A 22,413-nucleotide genomic window follows, 5' to 3' on the forward strand; every position below is an offset into this window, starting at 1 on the left:
GAGTCTGAGGATAACGTTTGTTGTGATTTGGTGCTTTAGAAATAAAGCTTGATTGATTGATTGATTTATGTATTTTATTCTACAGAGCATTCATTAGTGAACTTTTTCTTTGTGTGTTTCAATTTAGTTGTTGTCACTTGAGAAAGGCAAGAACAAAGGTGATGATGTCATGTAACCATAGACTTTTCTGGAGTCCCTGAGCTCCCTTGTCTCGTGGGTTCCTCTGAGAAGCTGTAGACATCCTCCTGCTGTGGACATTCCAGACTCCAGTGGCAACAGCTTCTACTACTAATTTCATCACTATCAAGCTCCTTCTATCTCTTATTCTCCTCTATCCCTCTTTGTAGACCCAATTCGGTTGAGGCAGATGTGTGTCTAACACGAGTCTGGTTCTGCTCGAGGTTTCTGCCTGTTAAAGGAAGTTTTTCCTTGCAGCTACTTGCTAAATATTGCAAGGTGCAATGCTCATGGTGGATTAAGGTGAGTCTTACCCTGTCTTGGTGTTGGGTCTCTGTTCAGAATTTGACATAGAGTGGTCTAGATCTGCTATGTTTGTAAAAGCGTCTTGAGATAACGTTTCTTGTGATTTGGCGCTATACAAATAAAGATTGATTGATTGATTGATTGATTGATTGATTGATTGATTGGTTGATTGGTTGATTGATTGATGTATATATTTATGCTTGTGTTAGATGTGAGGCATGATTATGATGATGGTGAAACAGAGTATCCCTGTGTAAGTACCTTTCATACACAGAGTTCAGTCTACAAACACAGATTGTGGTTGCTTAATAGTCATTTTAAGGGCAAGCTTTGTTTTAAAACCTAAAACATTATGTTTTCATCAAGTCGACCTTTGACCTTTAGGGAAAAATTGAAATCATTTTATCATTTTAGCCCATAACAAGTTTAAGTGAAGTTTGTAGCAGTTGGTGCACAGTACAACAAAAGGGAAGTTTTTCAAGCTCACAGCGACCTTTGAACACCAAGTTGAGTTCTCTTCAAGGTCAGGAGGAGTTTAACACCAGTTATCCCCCAGCTTTCTTACTGATCTTCCAGTTGTGTAAGAACTTTGATGCTGATTGGTCAAGCCCCTTGACAACCCCCAGCAGGGATTCACTTTCACTCACCTGAGCAACACCAGAGGCAAACTGATCACATGTCATGTCAAATCAATCCACAGAAAAGAGTTCAGACACATTTAGCTTCTGCTTGTTGACACCATAGACTGGACGGTGAGGTAAAACCGTTAGCTTCCGTTAGCATCATTTTTTTTAAACTGTAAACATAAATCATTTTAATACATAAAATCATCTTTTAATCAATGTTTTTACCAACGTGTTTGTGTCTTCAGTTAGTAGCCGAGTAATAAGCAGGTCTTGTCTCACCCTGTCAGGATTCCATTTCCCATAACTACCTCCGAACCATACATGATCCTTTACTTGTTATAAAATTCCCTATAGCAGGTGAGATGTGGCATTCATATGGAGGAGGATTAAGGCCACCAGAGAAATAAAAAAATTGAATTTTAGAGAAAAACTTGTAATTTGCGAGTTTATAAAGTCGTAAATTTTCTCCCAGATTTACGTATGTTAAAAGTAATTATCTTAAGTACACTACCAGTCAAAAGTTTGGACACACCTTCTCATTCAATGTTTTTTTATATATTTGAATTAATTTCGACATTGTAGATTAATACTAAAGACATCAAAACTATGAAATAATCTGGTTTTGCCATAATCTGGATTACAACAGTGTGCAAAGCTGTCATGAAGGAAAAAGGGGTCTACTTTACAGAATCTAAAATATAAAACATATTCTGCTTTGTTTAACACTTTTTTGTTCATTAAATAATTCCATTTATGTTCTTTCATAGTTTTGATGTCTTCAATATTAATCTACAGTGTTTACAATAATTAAAATAAATACAAACCCTTGAATGAGAATGTGTTTCCAAACTTTTGACTGGTAGTGTATATTTTTGCCTTTTTTCTTTATTTGAAGGGACAGCTGAAGAGAAACTTGGAGAGCAGAGAGCGGGGGACAACATGCAGCAAACAGTCAAAGCAGAGAGTTGAACCAGCAACCTCTGCAATGAGGTCTACAGCCTCCATACATGGGGTGAGATCTCAGGGGATGCAAGGCTTTGTCTGCTTTGGGGTTGTCTAAAAATAGAGTCACACATATTAACCAAACACTGTCCGTTGATGAAAACATTTGGGCTCAACTGTTGAGTACTGTGTACCCAAATTCATAAACTAAGGCTACTAAGACCCACTTTAAAGTGGCTTTAATGTCTTCTTTACCAGTTTATGCATAGTTGGATACCAGCCTTTTACTAGCTTAAAAACTCATGTGAATGCCAGGATGTCAATTTGTTTTGACAGGGCAAGGTCACTTATGGTCCCATTATGTCACTTTGACCTCCAAAGCCTCTGCAACCAGCTCACAGCTAAGTCCATTCACCTCAGAGCAACATGAAAACACATAAACTGTCCTGCATGAATGTCAAACACCCTGAAATGACTGAGAAAATAATAACTCCATGGATTTGTCCCTCAGTAGTTTAGATTACATATCAACCACAGCTGTGACCATCAGTCAGTGTGTCACTTACCTGTACCTCGTCCAGCAGCATACCAGCCAGAACCATGCCAAGCCCGGCCAGCAGGTATGAAGGCAGCACCTGGAGGAAGATCACCCTGGATGACTCTCTGGAAGAAACATGAACCTTCTCCTCCTCCTCCTCCTCCTCCTCCTCCTCCATCTCAGTCACAGGATGACTGTAGCTGCTGGGATTCATGTCCGTTCCCGGCTGCCAGCTTTCACACACAAGCCAAACTGCTGCCAACCATCTAGATCAGCCCAACACTGTTTACCTTCTAGTCTGTAAACTCTCTGTGTCCTCTTCCATCCACCTTCATGGTGGTCTACACGCTTCAAATGTGAAAGACAAACACTGTTAACCTTTTTATACTAATGAGTTCTTACAGGTTAGGACATGTTTGTGTAATTTGCACGATTGTTAGTTTTCTTTTTATCACCTGACAGTCTGACCTACCCGAACAAACATGTCCACAGAGTCCTGCTGATAGCAATTTGAAGGTTCACCTGGAAATGGAGTTACTAATATTAAAAAATAATATCTTTCTCTTCCATTTTTTATCAAATTTAATCTCAATTATTTCTCTTTGTCTAATAGTCAATAAGGCCTCTCCATCTGATGCAAACTTAACAGCCTACTTCACTTTCATCACCATTAAAATAAACTCCTTCTTGACTGAAGCTTGCCGTTTGTTTCAGACACAACCATGGCTTATAGTTAGAGCTGGCTCAGGCTTGGTCCAGTTCTTAGTTATGCTGCCATAGGCCTGGACTGTGAGGGGGACTAACACTGGGATCATACCTCACCCCCCCTCATCACTTTCTTTAAATCTTCCTGTCCCATTGAAAGTTACTAACCATAGACCAATCCCTCTTTCCAACCCCAACTCGGTTGAGGCAGTTCAATCAGGAGAGACACAATTTGAATATTAAAGGTTATTTACTACAACTGAATGAATGAGGAAACTTGACAGAAATCTTTGGCGTAAGGACTCTATGGGGATAATGTTGTGAGCGTAGGATGCATGAATTTGGCAGCAGAAGAAATCTCCCTAGAGTCCAGACACTGAAGGTGGTGGTTGATGATCCTAGGAATTGAAGACTTGCAGAGACCAGGTGGAGATGGGATGGTGGAGGGGTGCGCACCATCAATGCAAGAAGGAACTAGCAGGAGAGAGAGAGACATTTAAAAAGACAGCAGATAGTTGATAGGCTGACGATAAGGGCGTGCCACTGAGCTATTGGATGACGCTGCTGCTGATTAACCAATGACAGCTCCGGAGCCTGCAGCTGGAAGCGGGTGAGCTATCGAACGAGGGAGAGGAGAGTTAAACAACTGCTTGCTTTGATAGTCTTCCTGTCTGAACTCTCGCTAGAGCTACATATGTGTGTCTAACATGAGTCTGGTCCTGCTGGAGGTTTCTGCCTGTTAAAGGAAGTTTGTCCTTGCCACTGTAACTTGCTAAATGCTGCAAAGTGCTCTGCTCATGGTGGATTAAGATGAGATCAGACTGAGTCCTGTCTGTAAGATGGGACTGGATCTTATCCTGTCTTGATGTTAGGTCTTTGTTAATAATAGAACATAGAGTATGGTCTAGACCTGCTCTGTTTGGAAAGAGTCTGAGGATAACGTTTGTTGGGATTTGGTGCTATATAAATAAAGATTGATTGATTGAACCATAAAACTCGAACTAGCTGTGACTGTGCAGCCAAAAGGTTTAGAGCTCCCCCTGCTGACTGGCTGCGGTCCATCATATTAACAGATGGACATTGATCAAACTGTAACATTAAATTACTCGTCAAACAGGCTCTCCGTCATCAAAGTGATTTATGTCCAAGTGTTCAATCAATTAATTAATGATTGACAGCTCTGTTGACTGTGGGCTCCTGGGACATTCTGTAGCAGATAATCAGAGTAGAGGAGGAAGGATGAGAGAAAACAGTGAGCACTAACACAAGAGTCATTGAACTCTTTGTGACCGGAAGTGTCTTTTTCAAATCAAGAATCAATCAAGAATTCAAGAATCTGCTGTGGACTGGATCAAGTCTGTGTCTTTTGGTTTGTGGGAAGAGTGTGACGGCCAAATTCCAAATTCCGATCTGTCAAAGCACCGGGTCTAATAATTTCTATTCTAGTACATGTGTTAACTTTCACTGGATCCGCTCTGTTGCGTTCCGGCTGCATCTCTGATCCAGCAGGTCGGGGCCCTCCTGTGGTCCTGCTCCTTGCTGCATTCTGAAAACGTAACTGGCCGTACCACAGCAGATCAGAGACAGACTGGACACGGACCTGGTGGAAGTCCTGGTTGATATCAGTCCCACGGTTCCACCAGCAAGCTCGCCTCTATGCATGCCTAGGCTGCACCAGTGCAATATGTCAGAGCCCATCAAGGTGTTTTTTTGGCTTCAAATTTCATAATGAGCAGGAATGAAGGCACATTGTCCATTATATAAAATACAAGATAAAAACATGTTATTATTATATGAAAAGATGTCAACGCATGTTTCTTTACTTTACCTTCCACTCAAATAATAGTTACAGCACTGAAGGCCTATAGAGATATTATGTCTGGCTGTACTATTTGTAGTTTTCACGTGCCATCACAAACTTATGGAACGTCCCCACCCCCCCTGGAGGGCAAAAAAAGGTTTCTTAATTATCATATAGTCTAGACTCTATGGTTTCTTACTGCTACGGCTTACAGGGAAATGACCAGACTCTGCTGCCAACTACGTCACGTAGTGGATACAAGCGACAACCTCCGGTCTCAAAATATGAAGCCCACGCGGAAGTGTTAGAAACTGCAATTCATCAAGGGTCCACTAGAGGCTGGCTGCAGAAACACTGGAAACCACATACACACCCATTCAAAGAAGACGATCTTTACAGCAGAAATAAACATGTTTACAGCCTGGTTCAAAAAACGGCTCGAGTCTACGTCACTAATCTCTCTATCAGCACACATTGTACGGGGGGTGAATTTTTTTATAACGGGACGGTTCAGAAGATATTAAGATTAAGATTTTTGCACAAATAAGGACATGACTGACTTGATTGAGAGGTGGGAACACAGCTCAAACCCCGCCTCTTTACCTCACACTAAGCTTAGTTAAGTTCAGCATTTCCAATATGGCTCCCACCGATGATTGGCTTCAAAACAGCTGTCAGGAACAGATGGGTGACGTCACGGATACTACATCCATTATTTATACAGTCAATGGGAAAACCTCATTATGTAATCCAGCCAATCACAGCTTGATTTGATGTGTACATTTAAAATATCAGCCATTTGAACTCTGAATAAAAAAGTGTTCCACTATTAGGGTCAACTGAAACGACTCAGTGGGAACTGGGATTCTTTGTTCATAAGCTCTGATTGAAAATATCCAGCATTATCACTATTTTTTCAAAGTTTGTTTGGCTTTTATTTTGAAAGGACACATCAGGATGACCTGTGATTGGCAGGACAATCCGCTTTACATTTGACTGAGGTGTTTTTGGTGCCCTTGTTCTATTCTAGGTCCTCTGTAAATCAGTGGTCAGACAGCAGGTTTACCCCCAGGGGTTAAAAGGTGTGTTTCATGTCAGTTACTAAAAAGAGACAAGAAAGGCATCCTTCTCAAACACACTACTGCTGTACTGCTATAAATATTCACTCCCGTCCCAGTGAGGGTCTCATGTTATATGTCAAGTGCCGAGCTCAGAGGCAGGAAGCCACAGATTACAGTTTGTTTTCTGGATTATATTTTATAGGGTTTCAACAACTGGTGGCTTTCAGCAGTGTTGTGTTATTAACACTTTTAACTGGATCCAATTGTTTGCATCATTATCATTACTCAGGATGTGTTGGATTTCCTTTGGACTCAGATTTTCTGGCAGACTCTCGTCCGTCATCTGCTCACAGTTGGGTTTGTAGTTACGTTCCTTCCAGACAGTAAACAAGGTCAATGCAGGAGTGAAGCACAAGAAGTCTCTGCTGTGAAGGTTTGATTCTTCAAAATCATTGAGCATGTAGACACGTTGCATTGTTTGGGTTTTTAATGTCTTGTATAATTGTGGTGATTGACATTGGAGCAGGCTGTCTCTGCATGAACAGCTTGAAAACCTAACAGCTTTCTCACCGGTTGTCTTGTTTCTCAGGGTGTCCGATGTGAGGATCATGGCTGGGGCACGTGAGAAGTGGCAGCAGAAAGATTCTGGTGAAAGGACTGGGACCCAGCCTCAGTTCATCAACACCTCCAGAGGTATATTCACGCCTAAAATCACCACCATTCGTCTGCGAGACATTTATGATCCTAAGCCTCCACCTCTTAAAGTTCCAGTTCGGATTCGGCCCCCAGGTCCAAGACCTCCTTCTGCAAAGGAGCTCAATTTAAAACAAAGCATGCCCAGTGATCCTCCAACAAAGACCATCATGAGGAGAAGAACTCAGTCTCTTCCTCCTCCAACAATGAGGAAGAAAGAGCTCAGGAGCCTGCAGGTGCGCTTTGTGGACTCACTGGGACTTGAGTTAGAAGAGGTCAAGGTCTTTAAGGCTAAAGAGCACCCATTAATACCCCCTCATGTAATGTTTAGGCTACTGATGAGTTCTGAACTTGCTTTTGGGAAGTCATTGGAGCTGTCCTTGCCTTACTTCAAACCTTGTTTCCCTGAGAATATGGGGACTGATCCTGACTTTCTAAAGAGGCTCAGTACTCAGGGTGTGTGTCTGGAACAGGTCCTGTGTTCAGAGCAGGGGATCACAGGCACCATACAGGTACTTAATTTAGCTTATGAGAAAAAGGTCACAGTTCACTATTCTTTCACCAACTGGAGAACACACACAGAAACGACAGCATCATGGCTGTCGAGCAGATATGGAGGAGACTGCAATGATCCACAGACAGATGTCTTCAGGTTTCGTCTGCCTGTGCCGCCCTTCATCCTGCAGCCAGGAGCTCTTTTAGAGTTTGCCGTCTGCTACTTGGTGACAGGATGTGAGTACTGGGACAACAACAATGGACAAAACTACAAAATGTCATGCCACAGCTACAAGGTGACTGTGCCGAGGGAGTGTGAGGACAGCATGCTGCACTTTACCTGAGAGTCCACCTGGGGGAGCTGGGACACCAGATTGCAGACTACAATCAAAGCCGGTACTGCTTCCTGTTTCCATTTACTTATAAATAACAACGATTAAATGCAAATGATGCACTTATGTACATTCTACTTTAGCAGCTTTACACCATGTTGCTGTGAGTACACTTAAAGACAAAACATTGAGGACACATTGAGGTTATATTCTTGCTTTATTTCCAATAAACTGGAGGGCGGTTGACGATCTGTTGTTGTAGTGAGAAACCTTTTGTTTTATCTTTGTACCAAGAAAAACACAGCACAACCTCACCCTCCCTTTGATTTTGGAGAAGAACTAAAGAAAGCAGCGTTAACTCCACTGCTGCTCTGTGACCAGCTCACTTACATCCCGACAGCGCTGACCTTTCACCAAAATGTTTCCACTGATAAGAGAGGCCAGATTACTGAGGACTTGTTGGCAGGCTGAAGTGTTGGGCTCACATGAGGGCATTCTTCCATCTGCCCTCCAGCTGCACGGCATGCTTTAAACATGATAGATGCAATCTGAACACACCAAAACATGAATAAGCATATCAAGACTTTTATGTTTCAGAGAGAACAAAAAAAGTAGTTAATTGATCTGCCAATAAAATAAATAATGATGACCCTCAGCGAACTGACTGGTCCTTTAATGCAGGGGTTCCCAAACTTTTCAGCCCGCAACCCCCAAAATATTGGTGCCAGAGACTTGTGACCCCCACTGTCCCTCAGAGGGATTTAATGTGGCTTCATTTAGCTGGTCTGCAGAAAATTAGCCTACCTATATGAGCATGTGTCTGTGTTTCCTGTGCTGTTATGAATTAACCTGTTGCTACTGATGCTTTTGATAATTAACTGTTCACTAACCCTAAACTTAGGAGTCATCTGGCAAAAAGAAAGGCAGAAAACTCATTACATTTTATATTTTCAAGGTTTATTTCAAGTTTAGCGACTATTTTTGTTGACATTTTTTTTTACAATAATGGGTAAAATGTAATATTTTTAGATAACTTTTTTCATTAAATTTTTTTTTGTATTTCTTATACAATACAAAACCAACAAAGAGAAGAAAAAAATAATAAATACAAGAAAACACAATAATAATAATAATAATAATAATAATAATAATAATAATAATAATAATAATAATGATAAATATGTTTAGATAACTATTTTTTTTTTAAATCAGGAAGACATCTCACGACCCCCCATTTGTGTCTCGCGACCCCCTAGGGGGTCCTGACCCACACTTTGGGAACACCTGCTTTAATGCAATGCAGCTTTTTTAAATCTGATCTCTTCAGAAACAGAAGTGACATGAAAAACAAATATGACAGCTCTTAGAGTTGGGACATTTTTTGTCATAACTTTAGATTTCACTGGTTTTTAAAGCTAGGGTTGGTAGTCTCGGAAAACCAGCATGAATTTGAATGTAGCTTTTCCTCATGACTCCGTCTAACCCCTCCCCTCCTCCCTCAGAGCTCCTCCAAAACGACGCCCCCCCGCTCAAATGCACGAGCGCCGCTGATTCTCGACCATATGATCGTGACTGATTCAAAACCGGTCCTCACCAAAACATTATCATAGTGAAAGTTAAAAACACAAACAAACATGGCTGCTGTTAGTACTCACAACTGTCATGCTAGCATTATCCAGTTGTACCGGTGACACGATATCAGGAGAAAAGTTATAACACATATAATACTGTAACAGCTCTGCTGTTTGTTAAACGTGTTCAGTGTAGATGTTCTTAATTCCTACAGTGTTGACGGCCAGTGAAGGCATCAGGAGAGGTGTAGAGTGTGCGAGCCGAGAGAGGAGAGACAAGAGGAGAGGTTTTTCATTCATTCAAACATTGATTGTTGCTTTGTTGGTTAGTGTGATCACGGCCGACAGTGACCGGTTATTAAAGCTCAACATGTTCACGAATCGGCTCGTCATCACGGACGCTACAATAAATATATATTTTCTGTAGGACTTACTGAACGTCATTAATTATTCTGCTTGTTGGTGAGAGCTTTTTAGACTCTGATCTGGACTACAGTCCTGAGCAAAGCACCTCATCAGGAGGAGGGCAGAACGGCTGGACGGGGTTTGATTGGTTTAAAATTTGGGGAGCCGGTGATTGGTTGGATTTTTCCCAGGTTTACTCCGGCTGTAGATAGCAGTTTTTTTTCACTCTTTTTTAAGGAACACATTATGTATTGATTGCCATCAGGACATAAAGATAATTTTAACCAGTATGACAAAAAGTGTATCTAAATCTGAATACCAACCCCAGCTTTAATGTGCATCCAGATTGAGGATTTAAGTGCCTCTGCAGAAACATTAACACTAGGCCTCGGTTCCTCCCCGTGTTTATTCTGTATTAGTTATCCTTTGTGTCCCTTGTGATCCATGTCTCTTGTTGTGTTTTCTTAATCTAGTCTTGTTTTCCCTGTTTTATTTTGTAGTTCTGATCCCTGTGTCTCCAGTTTAGTTTTACGTCATGTCCTTGTGTGTTTCCCTCCTCTTGTGATTCTCTTGATTAGTTTAAGCTGTGTCCTGTGTTCACACCTGTGTTGATTACTGTCTGTATTTAGTTCCTCTGTCCTCTGTCCCTTGTTGGATCATTGTATGTCTTCCTCTTGTTCATTGTGTTCGTCTTCCCTGTGTTCGTCTCTCCTGTGTTCTGTGTCCCTGTGTTTCCTTAGTGTTTCCTTTTGGATTTAGTTTTTGGACATTAAAGTGAGTTTTGTTTGTACCTTTTATTTTAAAATCTGCACTTGCCACAATCGTGACACTCCTTGAATGCTGATGGCTTCATGTTTGACGCGACTAGATGTTGCAGTTCTTGGACACTAGATGGCATCATTACAAAGTTTAAACACAAAGACACCAGGGTTTATTCAGAGTTTTGTTGTCAGCTATAAAAGTAATAAAAGAAAATAGAATCCCGCAAAATTATTATAACACTAATAATACAAAGTCAAGTCTTTCATGCTCTTGCTTCAATTGTAATTCAAAGTAAATAAAACAAACATAATGCAGTGGAGTAGCCCTTTATCTAATGCATGATTACTTCATTATTTTGTGTTTTTTGTGAAGTAAATCATGAATATGTTTGATTTTATATTGAATCTCACTGTGACTGCTTGATCTGATGTTTGACAGCTTATTGTGTAAAATAAGTATCTTAATGCTGTTTATCTGATACTTAATCAGAGCTACGATGGTGCTAGAACAACTTTTTACAATAAAAATGCACCTCTGCACAACTCTTCTGCTGTAATCAGTCCTTCTGTTAAACTCCTCTTAACTCACCTGTCGAGTCAGTGACAAATAAAAGTACACGGAGCTCTTAAAGTGACAGCACCATCTCTTGTAATGTGTGCTGTTAACTTGTGAGGGATTGAGTGGACGGCTGGTCTCGCTGAGTCCTGAGTGCATTCACTTCACCTGCCTTTAGAAACTGTTCTGAATCATCCGAAGATACTGGTCATCATATCATTAAGCTTGCTGATGACACCGCCTTGCTCAGCCCACTGAAGCAGGATGAAGTGGAACACGGTCCAGTGTTGACTCACAATTTACTCTGAACCTATCTAAGACCAAAGAGCGGATTTCAGACGTGAGGCTCCGCCCCCTGCTTCATCTAGGATCAGAGGAGAGGAGATTGAGGTGGTGACAGGCTACAAGTATCTTGGTCTCATTTTAGATCACAAACTCATTTTCTGAGGTAAATTTAGATATTTTAAAGTTGACAAGACAATTTTAACTCTCTTTAACAAATCTTTTATTGAAAGCATTCTTTTTTTATTGTATCATTTGCTGGTATGCTAATGCTAAAATTACGCAAAAAAACAAATTGGCAAAAACTGTTAAGATCTGTGGGGAAATTATGGGGGAGCAGCAAACTGACCTGCAGCAGCTACCTGACCAGGCTGGCTGTTGACTTCCTTCTGGTCGGAGGTATAGAAACCCAAAGATAAGAACAAATCGTGCTAAAATGTCATTCATCCCCATGGCAATAACTCAATTAAATAGGATGCACTGGTGATTAAACTAAGGTTGTCTGTGAGTACACCCAGTGTTATTTTATTATTTGTATTAAGTTATGATTGTTGCTATAGAGAGAGCAATGACTACTACTGTGAATATTCTGTCATGTCTGTGGAGGTGGTTTTATTGCAGTAATGAGAAACAACTACTATGGGTTGTTTGGATCAGTTTTTGTTGTGTGTGTGTCTGATGTACTTTTCATGTTGTTGTGTTTTTTAAGCTGTGCTGTACCACAAATTGCCTCGTTGAGGACATTAAAGTTTTCTAAAACTAAAATTTGAAAATAAGAAACACAGCTCTGCAGTGAAGCTCTCCACGGACATGCTCACTGTATCCTGGGTGCACTCATCATCTTAGTTTTCTTCTCCCACCTTTGGCCTTTGAAGGTTGAATGTAATGTCTGGATTTGTTCTTGTGAGGTCAAGTTAGTTTAGATAAATGTAAAGGAATAACCTGCCGCATGTCACAACAGTCCAGCTGAGTGTTTCCTCGGTGCTGGTAGACTTTTATTTTCACCCTGCTCTCCATATGAAATTGTTTCTCCTGAACTGCTCACAGTTGGATGATCATAGCTGTCATGCCTGTGTGTTGATGGGGAATACATCCATGCTGCCTTGCAGCGTTGTGCCTTTATTTGGGGCTGTTAACTTGTGCTAGTTGCCAGTAGTTATATAATAGGCCTCCATATTAGGAGGCAGCGGAGTGATCAATAGTGATGTTTGTTCTGTGCACAACAGGCTGCTGCTGACATGTAGAATGAATGTAAGTCCTGGTGATGATGACCACAAGGGCCTGTTGATTTACAATAAAAACCTGCCCCCTCTGGTATTTGTTCTTTGTAAGTCTCCATGTTTAAACCACTTTCTTACGACTCTTTACTGGTAGAAGCAGCATTTATAAACCTACTATGAGGGCGAACAATAACAGGAACTGATGCTTTAAAAAGAACAGAAGCCAAACATGATGTGTTGTTATGTTATCATGTAAAACCTATTTTTAAATGAGAGTCGTCATCTTCACAGCTGGCTAACAAACAGCTCAACATACATCCAGCATGTGAATTTTTCCTTTGGCTCACGCTCATCTGAGGGACACCCGGAAGTCAGGGTTCCCCCGTCACACTTGTTCCTCCCACGCAGCTCCACAGGTAAGCGGCATGTGCTGGACCGGACAGGCTGCCCACTTCACTACTCCACACAGTGAGTGGTTGTAGAGTACAGTAGAATTCAAACTAGGGCTGCCATCTGTTTGTCTCCCAGTGCCAGGACGAAGGCTGTGATTCACATAACGTGCATGCTGATGTCAGAGGATGAGCTAAAACCTGCTCAGCCAATCTGGACCCAGCTCACAGAGATGTTCACCAGGATTACTTCTGTTTGATCAGATTCAGTATCATCTAAGAGGTGTCTTTGAAACAGACGCTGACATGCATGTGAATTTTAACGAGTTTGTCTGGAATTAACAAATGAAGGGTTACGTGTGTTGCTGCATAATCATCCAGACACATCGGCTTATTTCTCTACATATTGATCTCTGTAGCACTGACTGATAAACGCAGCAACAATTAATGGATCAAAAAAACTGCTCAGCTCCAGACTGGACGAAAGCATTCAGGGGAACTTCTCTTCAAGGGAAATTGAATTTACCTAATCTGCTCAAATGATGCCAGGTCCTCATTTGTTGGATAAAAATGCACATAATGATGAGAAGCAGAAGCTCTCCGCCTGAATTCTCAAACTAATGAAGGTTTGATCTGATGAGGGTGAAGTTCTCTATAATTTTATTATCTGCTTACTTAAGCATGATCAGTCTGAGGTCACTCTGAAGGGATTACGACACTTATGAGTTGCAACCTGCAGTTTTTACCCTGATTCTGGTCTGTGAAAGAAAGACATGCTCTGATCACACACACACATTGTTGTTATTCCATGATATGTAGATTTAAGTTGTTGTTGTTGTCACAGTGATAAGATCCTTTACACGTAGCAGACAGTATACGTTTGGAAACTGATGAAAATCACACGTTACAGAAGACAAACAAAGTTTGCTACAAATTGAAAACTTGTATTGTGCAGACAATAAATAGTGCTTACAAAGGGATTGTTGTCTTTTACACAGACAAGGTTCCTGTTTACACTGTTGATATGAAACACATCATCAACTGAATCAGTGAGACTCAGACACAGTTTGGGGATGTGACTACTGATACTGGAGTGGGACTGGGCGACTCGGTCACATGCACGTTTCCCCTCAGTGGCATCAAAAAGAACGTCTTTCAAAAGAGTCTGTTTACAAAAAAAAGTCTTTGTTTGTTTATGGCAAATACGTGACCTTGCTTCTCCCCGCCCCTTTGACGAGGTGGAGTGAGGGTTCAGGTCATGTTCCTCTGAGCAGTAGTGGAGCTTTCTGCATGCGTCCTCGTCTTCTAGCAGCTCCATTTCTAGAGACATAGCCTCCAAGGTTCACTAAAACCGGGACACCCACTGACTGTGGGCCGGGGCGATGGAAGACTCCAGACAAAGCCTTCGCTGACAAAACCAGATATCAGCAACTCTTCACAGAAGAAACCTTGCTAAGGCCGGTGGAACCTGCACAGGGGAGAGGACGAGAACGTGTGAATGTGGGCTAAATATTCACATATAAGGGTGTCATCAATCAAGAAGGCTATTATTAGCACAACGGACAGAGAGAGAGAGCAGCCAATGACCACTTCTCAAAAATAGGATCCTACGTAAGCACCAGCCTGACTATTCTAAGGGTTTTCAGCTAAAGGCATGACATAAGTAAAACATAAGCTAAATATGTGCACACAGACATTATAGTAGAGAGTTGGTGCAAAAGGTGCAACTTTCTGGTCTCTCGGGCCCGGGTGCAGCTAAATTTAAGCCTTGCGTTGCAGGGTGTGCACTCAATGTGAAACTGCTAGATAATGCTGCTTTGAGTCTTCACACAATGTCACATTGACCCCGTTAAGACACAGTAGGGTAAAAATGAAGCAGAGATCAAACAGAGCAATAAATATACTGACCTTGTCAGATGTTTGCTTGAAGTATGAACTTCCATCTCAGTACTTTTGAACTCGTTTAGCTCCTTACGTATCGCTGCCTGCAGAGGAAACAAACAAAACACAGAGTGTGAGCTCAGGTGTGTCCCTTCATACATCACTGGAGCGCTTCAGTCGCTAAAGCTTGAATAAGGATGTTAGTAGAATGAACAACATCTGCTGCTCAGGTGCAGATTATGTGAGCTTAACTGGACTAAATATCAAAGAGAAGGTGGAGCTGTTGATTCAAGCAGGAGGGGACATCAGTGAAAAAAGCAACAAGAAGGGTCCTCTGTCATTGTTAAACTGTAGTTTGTGAATTTCTGCAAACAACTAATGTCACTGCAGACATGTTTAATATCACAAGGAATGATGTGAGAATTTTTGAATCTTGAGTAATCGATAAAAAAGACAACTGGCCCAACAACTAAAAAAACTATCATTAGCCATACTGACTCCTGAGCAGTGGCTCAGTCGGACCTAATAAGTTGCACAACATGGACTGGGGGACTAATAAAAGGATAAATCTATAGGCTCTTAATTTAATCTACACTTCAGTCAGATCTTCACTTTCTTGTTATGAAAGGATGAGCTGAGAGGAAGTGATGTTTTTTTTTAAAGGGGAGATGTTGCAGACAGCCATCAGCAACACAGAGGACTGCAGGTTCAACGGTGTTGATCTATCCTTACAGCCTACATCTGGATACACAAACATTTTAGACGACTAACACTTTTAAAACCAGTTTTCTTTTATTATAATTTGTGGTGGGTAATTTGTTTAGGGTGATAATGCATTACATGTTAGATTTGCACACTGCACACTTATTATTATTCTTATTCTTATTCTTCTTCTTATTATTATTAGTAGTGGTATTATATATCTTTATTTGTATTTACCCAATTTCTTACTTGCCCACTGAACTATTTTCTCTTTTTTAAGAAGTATTATTATTATTTGATTATTTATTTATTTTATTTTATTTGTATGTGATGGTAGTGATAATGATAATAATAATAATTGTTATTATTATTATTCGTGATGATTATTGTTATTATTATTAGTAGTAGTATTATTTATTTATCCTTTTTTAACTCTATTTTTCTTTCTTTTAATGTATTTATCTATTATTATTATTATTTTTATTGTTATTATTCTTATTCTTATTTTTATTATTATTATTATTGTTATTATTATTATTATGAATTGATTAAATTATTAATATTTAATGTTTGGTCTCTCTATTAATTATTAATTTAGGTCCCCCTCATTTGTTTCCATTACCTTTTCCCACTGACTTGACTCAACTACTGTCCTATTTGCTGCAATTAAACATACAAAGACACACACACACACACACACACACACACACACACACACACACACACACACACACACACACACACACACACACACAGAGCTTTTTAATGTCCTCAATGCTTAATATTACTTGACATTGTTTGTTCATGCTAGTCACTGTTTTGTCTCTGAAATGTTCACTTGTTGCCTTGTCTTTTACTTTGTTTTGTATATTGTGTAGGGTATTGTCATATCTCTCACCGTTCTTGTATTGTTATGCAACACTTTAATTAAATTGTTTTAAATTAAAATTTAAAAAAGATTTGCACCCTGCAGCTTTAAAACATCTAAACTCTTTTCAAAGCCTTTTTTAAAGACATAGAAGTGTAAACTTGTCTTTGTCTCATATTCGCTCTGGAAACAGGAAAAAGTGTTTTTTTTATCTATTATTCTTATAAAAGATCTGTTTCAGAAAATGATTGAATTATATTTTTGCACCTTCAACTATAAAAGGTTTAAGCTTCTGATCTGTGCAACAAACACTGGAGACACTTGATTATTTTGGTTACCTTGTCGGCAGCTGAGAGTCGGGTCCATGGCTTGTCAGCTCTCCTGTCATAGTCCTGAGCTTTGGCCACTTCCACATAGTCACTGAAACGAATGAGGATCTTTCTGTCCCGCAGCTCGTCCACGGTCGGCCGCTGGTTCAACTGGAAAACAAAGATAACCGTCAGTGTCTCTGGACTTATCAACTTCTTCTGTACATGCAGGTGAAAAACTTGGACATGTGTCCTACCTTTCTGTTCAGGCGCTGCTTGATTTCTCTCCTCTCCTCTTGTTCTGTCTGATCATTTCTTTCTGTTGACACAAGAGAGACTCAAATTATAACCCAAACATGATTCAAAACCATATAGAGGAACAGTGTCTTTATTCAGAGGACGATGGCGATCGAATGGAAACCCCTTCTGAAGGTGGGGTATGCAGGTCTGGAGGAGTTTGTTGATGTTGGAACTCAACAGCTATGTAAATAAAGCAGCTGAAGAAGCTACGCCCACAAATATATGGCTTGGCATTATCAGGAGAACTCTAACAGATCACTAACAACAAGCTGGACTAACCTGCAAGGATATACAGAATATGCTGGGAGATATCTGCTGTATTTAAAGTTTGGTTTCATCAAACTTCCAACTTTGACTTTGAAATATTTGTCTATGTTTGGTTGTTGTTGCATCACATGTTTAGTAAATACACCCTCACTGTTAAAGTCATTGGACTTGACAGCTGATTTCCAATAGAAGGACTAATCTGACATGCCCTCTACACAATCAATACTCTTTAAATGAGCTGGTCTGAGCCGAGTACAGGACTCTGTGTCGGACTGCAGCTCAGTGCTCAATGTAAGCAGAAGAGACATGCACAGATTCGAGCACTGATAGATTTATCCTAATTAGAAAGAGCAAAGAGATGACGAGATGTCACTTCATATATATTTTATCTCTCTTTTTTCATCCACCCTTCATTTAAGCTTCATAACCACTTCAAACCAGCTTTCAAAGTCTGCATATGTGTACTCGCAGGAACACATTAATAATAATTCTATTTGAATTTTACTAAAGACTTCTTTGTCTGCTAACTCAATGCTGAACATGCTGAAACACATGCTCCTGTGTGGGGAGAGATGGGGTCAGTGACAGCTGCTCAGAGCTCACAGGTGGCCCGTCTCAAGCCAGAGACACAGTTCCCCACTAACTCCAGACTTCTTAATCTGGCTGTTTCCTGATTGTTTGATTTCATGAGGACAGAACAACTTGTATCTCAGGAGGAGTTACAATCCGACACTCGCTCAAGACAGATGAATTGAACCAGTGTCATCATGTCCACATGGAGCTAAAGCACTTTGATTTAAACATGAGGACATTTTTAAGTACATTAATGAGATGCTTGTGATATCATATTTAAAGTTGTTTAAGAGGAAAAATAAATTGTAAAAAAATCCATCTCTGACCAACTCCTCAAATGTGCATCTTAATTTGTACAAGACATTTTAGGGGATGTGAATGTGTTTCAGGTCATTTTTGTTGAAATATGAATCAACCTTTTTTTGGGATATTTTTTTTCTTATCAAGTCTAGTGAGAACAATTGCAAATGAATATGAAAATGACCGAGATTAAATTTTAAACATTAAATCACTTCTTTAAACAAATAGTGAACATCTTGTTTAAAAATACTCTTAGCTTTCATTTAATCATTAACATTTGTATTTTAATGTATGACTCCTGACAGGACATGTGAACATTCAGGAGCATACTGCATTAATCTTTGTTTGTTTTTTTACTTTGAGCTCAATATCAAATCCTCTCAGTGGTTAAAAAGTGGCACACACAGAACCTTCCCTTCATCCAGTCCTCTATGCATACTCACGCTTTAAGATGTTCCGGCTCTCCAGCTCCTCCACGGCCGGTCTCTGGCTCAGTCTCCTGCGAAAAAACACCAGGATTACATTCTGGACCATCTTTCCTCCCACGCTGCGGAGCTGTCTTTCCTCAGTCCACTTCGCACAGTCTGTCCCTCAGTCCTTCACAACTACTACTAGCACTTTAGGTGCTTGTGCCTGTGTGCAGAGCGCCAAGATCTGCACATCCAAAAGGCAAACACCGCGTCCCACCTTGAGTCCAGAAAGCGGTTAGTTTTGGTTTTAAAACCTAACATAAGGCTCCACATCGGGAAAAGGTCGGACTGCGCGTCTGAGGTCGCGCGTCAGAGCCAGCTCAGGAAAGCAGAAAGGGAGATTTCCCTCCAGGAGCAGCTTCCACAGATGGAAAGTTTGGAGAGGCGCGTTGGTTGTAGTCCTTGCAGAGTTGTGTAGGATGCTGAGCGCTCGGACTGTGAGTGAGTGTGTGGAGCACTGCCTGCCTCCTTTCTACCACATGGATCGCACTGATGTGAAGGGGCGGGACTGAGGAGGAGATTCCCTCCGCTCACGCTCACACTCATACAAACAGAAACCCTGCTGCAGCGCAGGAGGCTGAGCCAAGACTGCTCTATCAGGACATCTCAAGTCCGCCAACAAGCACCCTTAAAGGGTTTCCTTCTAGACCCTTTAATCTTTTGTTTACTTGAATAATTCCTTCATTGATTGAACAAATTGTTTCACGTATCCTCTGGTCACTGAGCGAAATGACATCTCGTTTAATGTATGAGGGGGACACATGCAGCAGTGATGACAGGGAGGAGATGAATACAGACACGTGGTGCTCATTTTTATACCTCTCTTATAAGTCATTAGTAGGATAGGATGCCTCTGTTGCAAGTATTTAATCGTGGTTTGGCACACCAAGGTTTGGCCTGTGTCAGTCCTCCACATTCCACATCACTTGACTTTTGCTACACCACGTGGCTCTCCCAGATTAATCCTGGCCCCACCCCAAACACTCACTGAGACTAAATTTGACACACAGCTGTCAAGACGGCACGAAATACCAAACACTAACTCCTGCTGCTTCATCAGGAAATCAACAATCAATGTTGGAATTAGATCCAAACTAAACTCTGTGAATTTCAATAAACAAAAAACTCTTTCTGTGTTTACAGGTTGGTGATGTTAACATAAGTGACACTTTCAGATCAGAGAGTGAAGCTTTGCCAGTCTGAGTCTATAGATTCGGAAAAAAACTTAAAACTTGTCTGAGAGTGAAAAGTGTATTTCTTTCAGAAAATTGTTTTTTAGATCAATTTCAGGCTAACTGGCAAAATAACAAGTTGTATTCATGCAACAACATCCGGTCTTAAAATATGAAGCCCATGCTGAAGTGTTAAAAACAGCAGTTCATTGAGCGTCCACTTGAGGCTGGCTGTAGAAACACCAAAAACCACATACACATCCATTCAAAGAGACAATCTTACATCTTTAATTATTTGAATAATCATCGAATAGATAACAATGATTATTTAGTAGTACTTTGGGCTTGAAATGCCCAGCTCTACTGTGCGGGGGCTGATTTTTTTATAACTTGTTATTTTCGAAGATATTAAACGTACAAGTTTTGCCCAAATAAGGGCATGCCTGGTTTTAATGACAGGTGAGCACCCTCTAGCTGTTAGCGAAAAGGCTAAAGGCCCAACTCTGTACCTTACGCTAGCTCAGTGGTTCCCAAAATTTTTCTGCGGGGCCCCCCTTTGTGTGTGAAAATATTTCCATACCCCATAAAACAAGTCTGCAATGCAACACTATACTCATGTCTGAGCCTGAGACCACAGAAAGAGGATTTTATAATCCTCTTTAGTTCAGAACTCAGGACTTAGTAGCTTCTTACTAAATCTGTATTATCTGAATTTCCGTTTCTCTCCTCCCCTGTTAATATAATTTAGACATCGACAGGTACTTTATTCAAAGTGTCAAGTTATTGCAGTTGACAACATGCTGCTTCCTGTTGTACTCATTTCAAAAGAAAGTTTGTTGGACTACTTAATATGAGGGGACTTTTATTTTGAAGAGTTTGTCAGAAATGAAATGTTTATCTTTGAAGTAGTTTAACTACGATTAGTGGCGGCCGTCGAGATTTATACATACAGTATAGTCCCAGCTACAGTCATCGATCCTACACATTTTGGACTTTAGAAAACCGAGTTTTAGAACACTTTAAAGCAGGTAGAGCTGCGCTAACAGATGAAAATCTCTGCACTAGCTCGACTGAAGTTAGGTTGAGTTCAGCATTTCCAATATGGCTCCTGCCGACGAACGGCTTCAAAACAGCCCCTCAGAAACAGATGGGTGACGTCACAGATACTACGTCCATTATTTATACAGTCTATGGTTTTATTGCTAAAAATTAAAATAAGTGCTACGATAGGGTTAAAGCTAACTCTTACTACAACAGGTCGCTAAATAGCTGCTGTCACGACTGGTAAGCTAGCTTGTAAAAACCAAAACAGATTTTTTTTTTTCTTTAGTTTCAAATTAAAAGTGAAATCATAAAAATACATTAATCTGAATATCTTGAGGAGAATTGAACTACTATAACTGATTAAAATAATAAATAACGGCTAGAATTAGTTGACTTTTAACTTCCTTCAGGAGCCATCATGATGAAGCTCTTGACCTGGATTCAATAAGCATCCCTAACATTTTAACCCCAGTGAAGAAACAACTACATGAAGCAAACACATTATAAGTTCAGGGAACAAAACAGAGGTTAACACATATAACCAGTCACTTAAAGGAAATGAGGTTAGCCTTTAAAAAAACAGCATGACAAAACAAAAGACAAAACCTACTTTTGAAATGGACCAGAACAGGGTCAGACCACACTGTGTTAGCACTTCCTGTTTGGAGATGTAACTATGATTCATACAAGCAGCAGCAGGGGCAATGCACAGCCAACCAGGCGAGCAGAAAATTGAATCAGTTGTTGTTCTGACCAGCAAAGGAGCTTAACGTGCTGACCAGGAGAGGAACATTCACCAGGAACACAGTGTCTTTTTCAGAGCAGGACAACCCCAATCTTCCAAATTATTAAGGTGGACAGGCAGCAGTCTGGGTTCACAGCACGAAAAACCAGCATCGACTCAAATTGTCAAAATGATCCGTGAGGGACTTTCTGTCCCCCTGCATTTACTCTCTGAAGTACAGAAGGTTTTATACATACGTTTGTTTTAGAAGGACTTCTTAAAATGCTGATCAAGTTTAATCCACAATGAATAGAATCAGTATTTTTTACAAACATTCTGCTTATATTAATTTATTAAGTTCCTTATCTGTAAATCAATCCATCATGTTCACACACAAGCATAATTCAGCAAAGCAACAGATTAGGTGTTAAGTGACGTGACTGCAGCACTTTGCTAAAGTAAGAGAGAGAGAGAGATTGTGGCTCAGGTATTCCTCTTAATTATTTGATTAATTTTACTGCACTGATTTCATAGTATCTTATTTCTAACCATGCCTTTCACAATTTTACCATTTCTGTTGTTTTCTGTCTCTCTGTTCTTTGAAGCACTCTGGGCTGCATGCTTGTACGTATGAAAGGTGCTTTATAACTTAAGTTGAGTTGAGTATAAAGTGTATATTGGGGAGAGTTCACACCAGTGTGTTTTATAGATTTAGCAGTGGGGGACGAGGTCGTGCCTGCTGGTTATTATAAAGCTCAACACTAAAACACAGTTCTGTTGGCTTGAACACAGTTCTGCAGACAGAAATAGAAACCTTTATTTCTTATATGACCTGAAATAATTTGAGTTCAGGCTACCCTCAGATAAAATACTGTAAAGCTTTTAGGAGCTCTAATGTGTTGCCCACAGTCCTGAAGTAATGATAGATGGAGTGGCCCCTATAG

The 22,413-nt window shown here is 40.3% G+C and overlaps 2 protein-coding genes across 3 annotated transcripts in view; one reads left to right on the forward strand and one right to left on the reverse strand.

Moving 5' to 3' along the window:
• Window positions 1-5,646: 5,646 nt before the first annotated feature.
• Window positions 5,647-7,824, forward strand: ppp1r3db (protein phosphatase 1, regulatory subunit 3Db). The gene is made up of 2 exons (XM_034692989.1): window positions 5,647-5,666; window positions 6,746-7,824. Exons 1-2 carry the CDS (start codon window positions 5,647-5,649, stop codon window positions 7,686-7,688), a joined length of 963 nt encoding a protein of 320 aa, XP_034548880.1. The 3' UTR covers window positions 7,689-7,824.
• Window positions 7,825-13,788: 5,964 nt separating this feature from the next.
• Window positions 13,789-22,413, reverse strand: part of phactr3b (phosphatase and actin regulator 3b) — a 74,486-nt gene continuing 65,861 nt past the window's right edge. For both annotated transcript variants that reach the window (XM_034682941.1, XM_034683718.1), the window contains exons 9-13: window positions 18,503-18,558; window positions 16,877-16,938; window positions 16,650-16,790; window positions 14,769-14,845; window positions 13,789-14,328 (exon numbers count right to left, since the gene is read on the reverse strand). In XM_034682941.1, the coding sequence (XP_034538832.1) occupies window positions 14,313-14,328; window positions 14,769-14,845; window positions 16,650-16,790; window positions 16,877-16,938; window positions 18,503-18,558 (352 nt within the window). In that variant the 3' untranslated portion in view covers window positions 13,789-14,312. The remainder of the gene's footprint in view (window positions 14,329-14,768; window positions 14,846-16,649; window positions 16,791-16,876; window positions 16,939-18,502; window positions 18,559-22,413) is intronic.

The sequence above is a fragment of the Notolabrus celidotus genome, chromosome 1, assembly GCF_009762535.1.
Source record: "Notolabrus celidotus isolate fNotCel1 chromosome 1, fNotCel1.pri, whole genome shotgun sequence".
Lineage (NCBI taxonomy): Eukaryota > Metazoa > Chordata > Actinopteri > Labriformes > Labridae > Notolabrus > Notolabrus celidotus.

Coding starts and splice junctions, on each gene's coding strand:
- ppp1r3db (XM_034692989.1), top strand. CDS start 5,647: ATGACTGACTTGATTGAGAG. Junction 5,667..6,745: donor ATGACTGACTTGATTGAGAG/GTGGGAACACAG, acceptor CTTGTTTCTCAG/GGTGTCCGATGTGAGGATCA.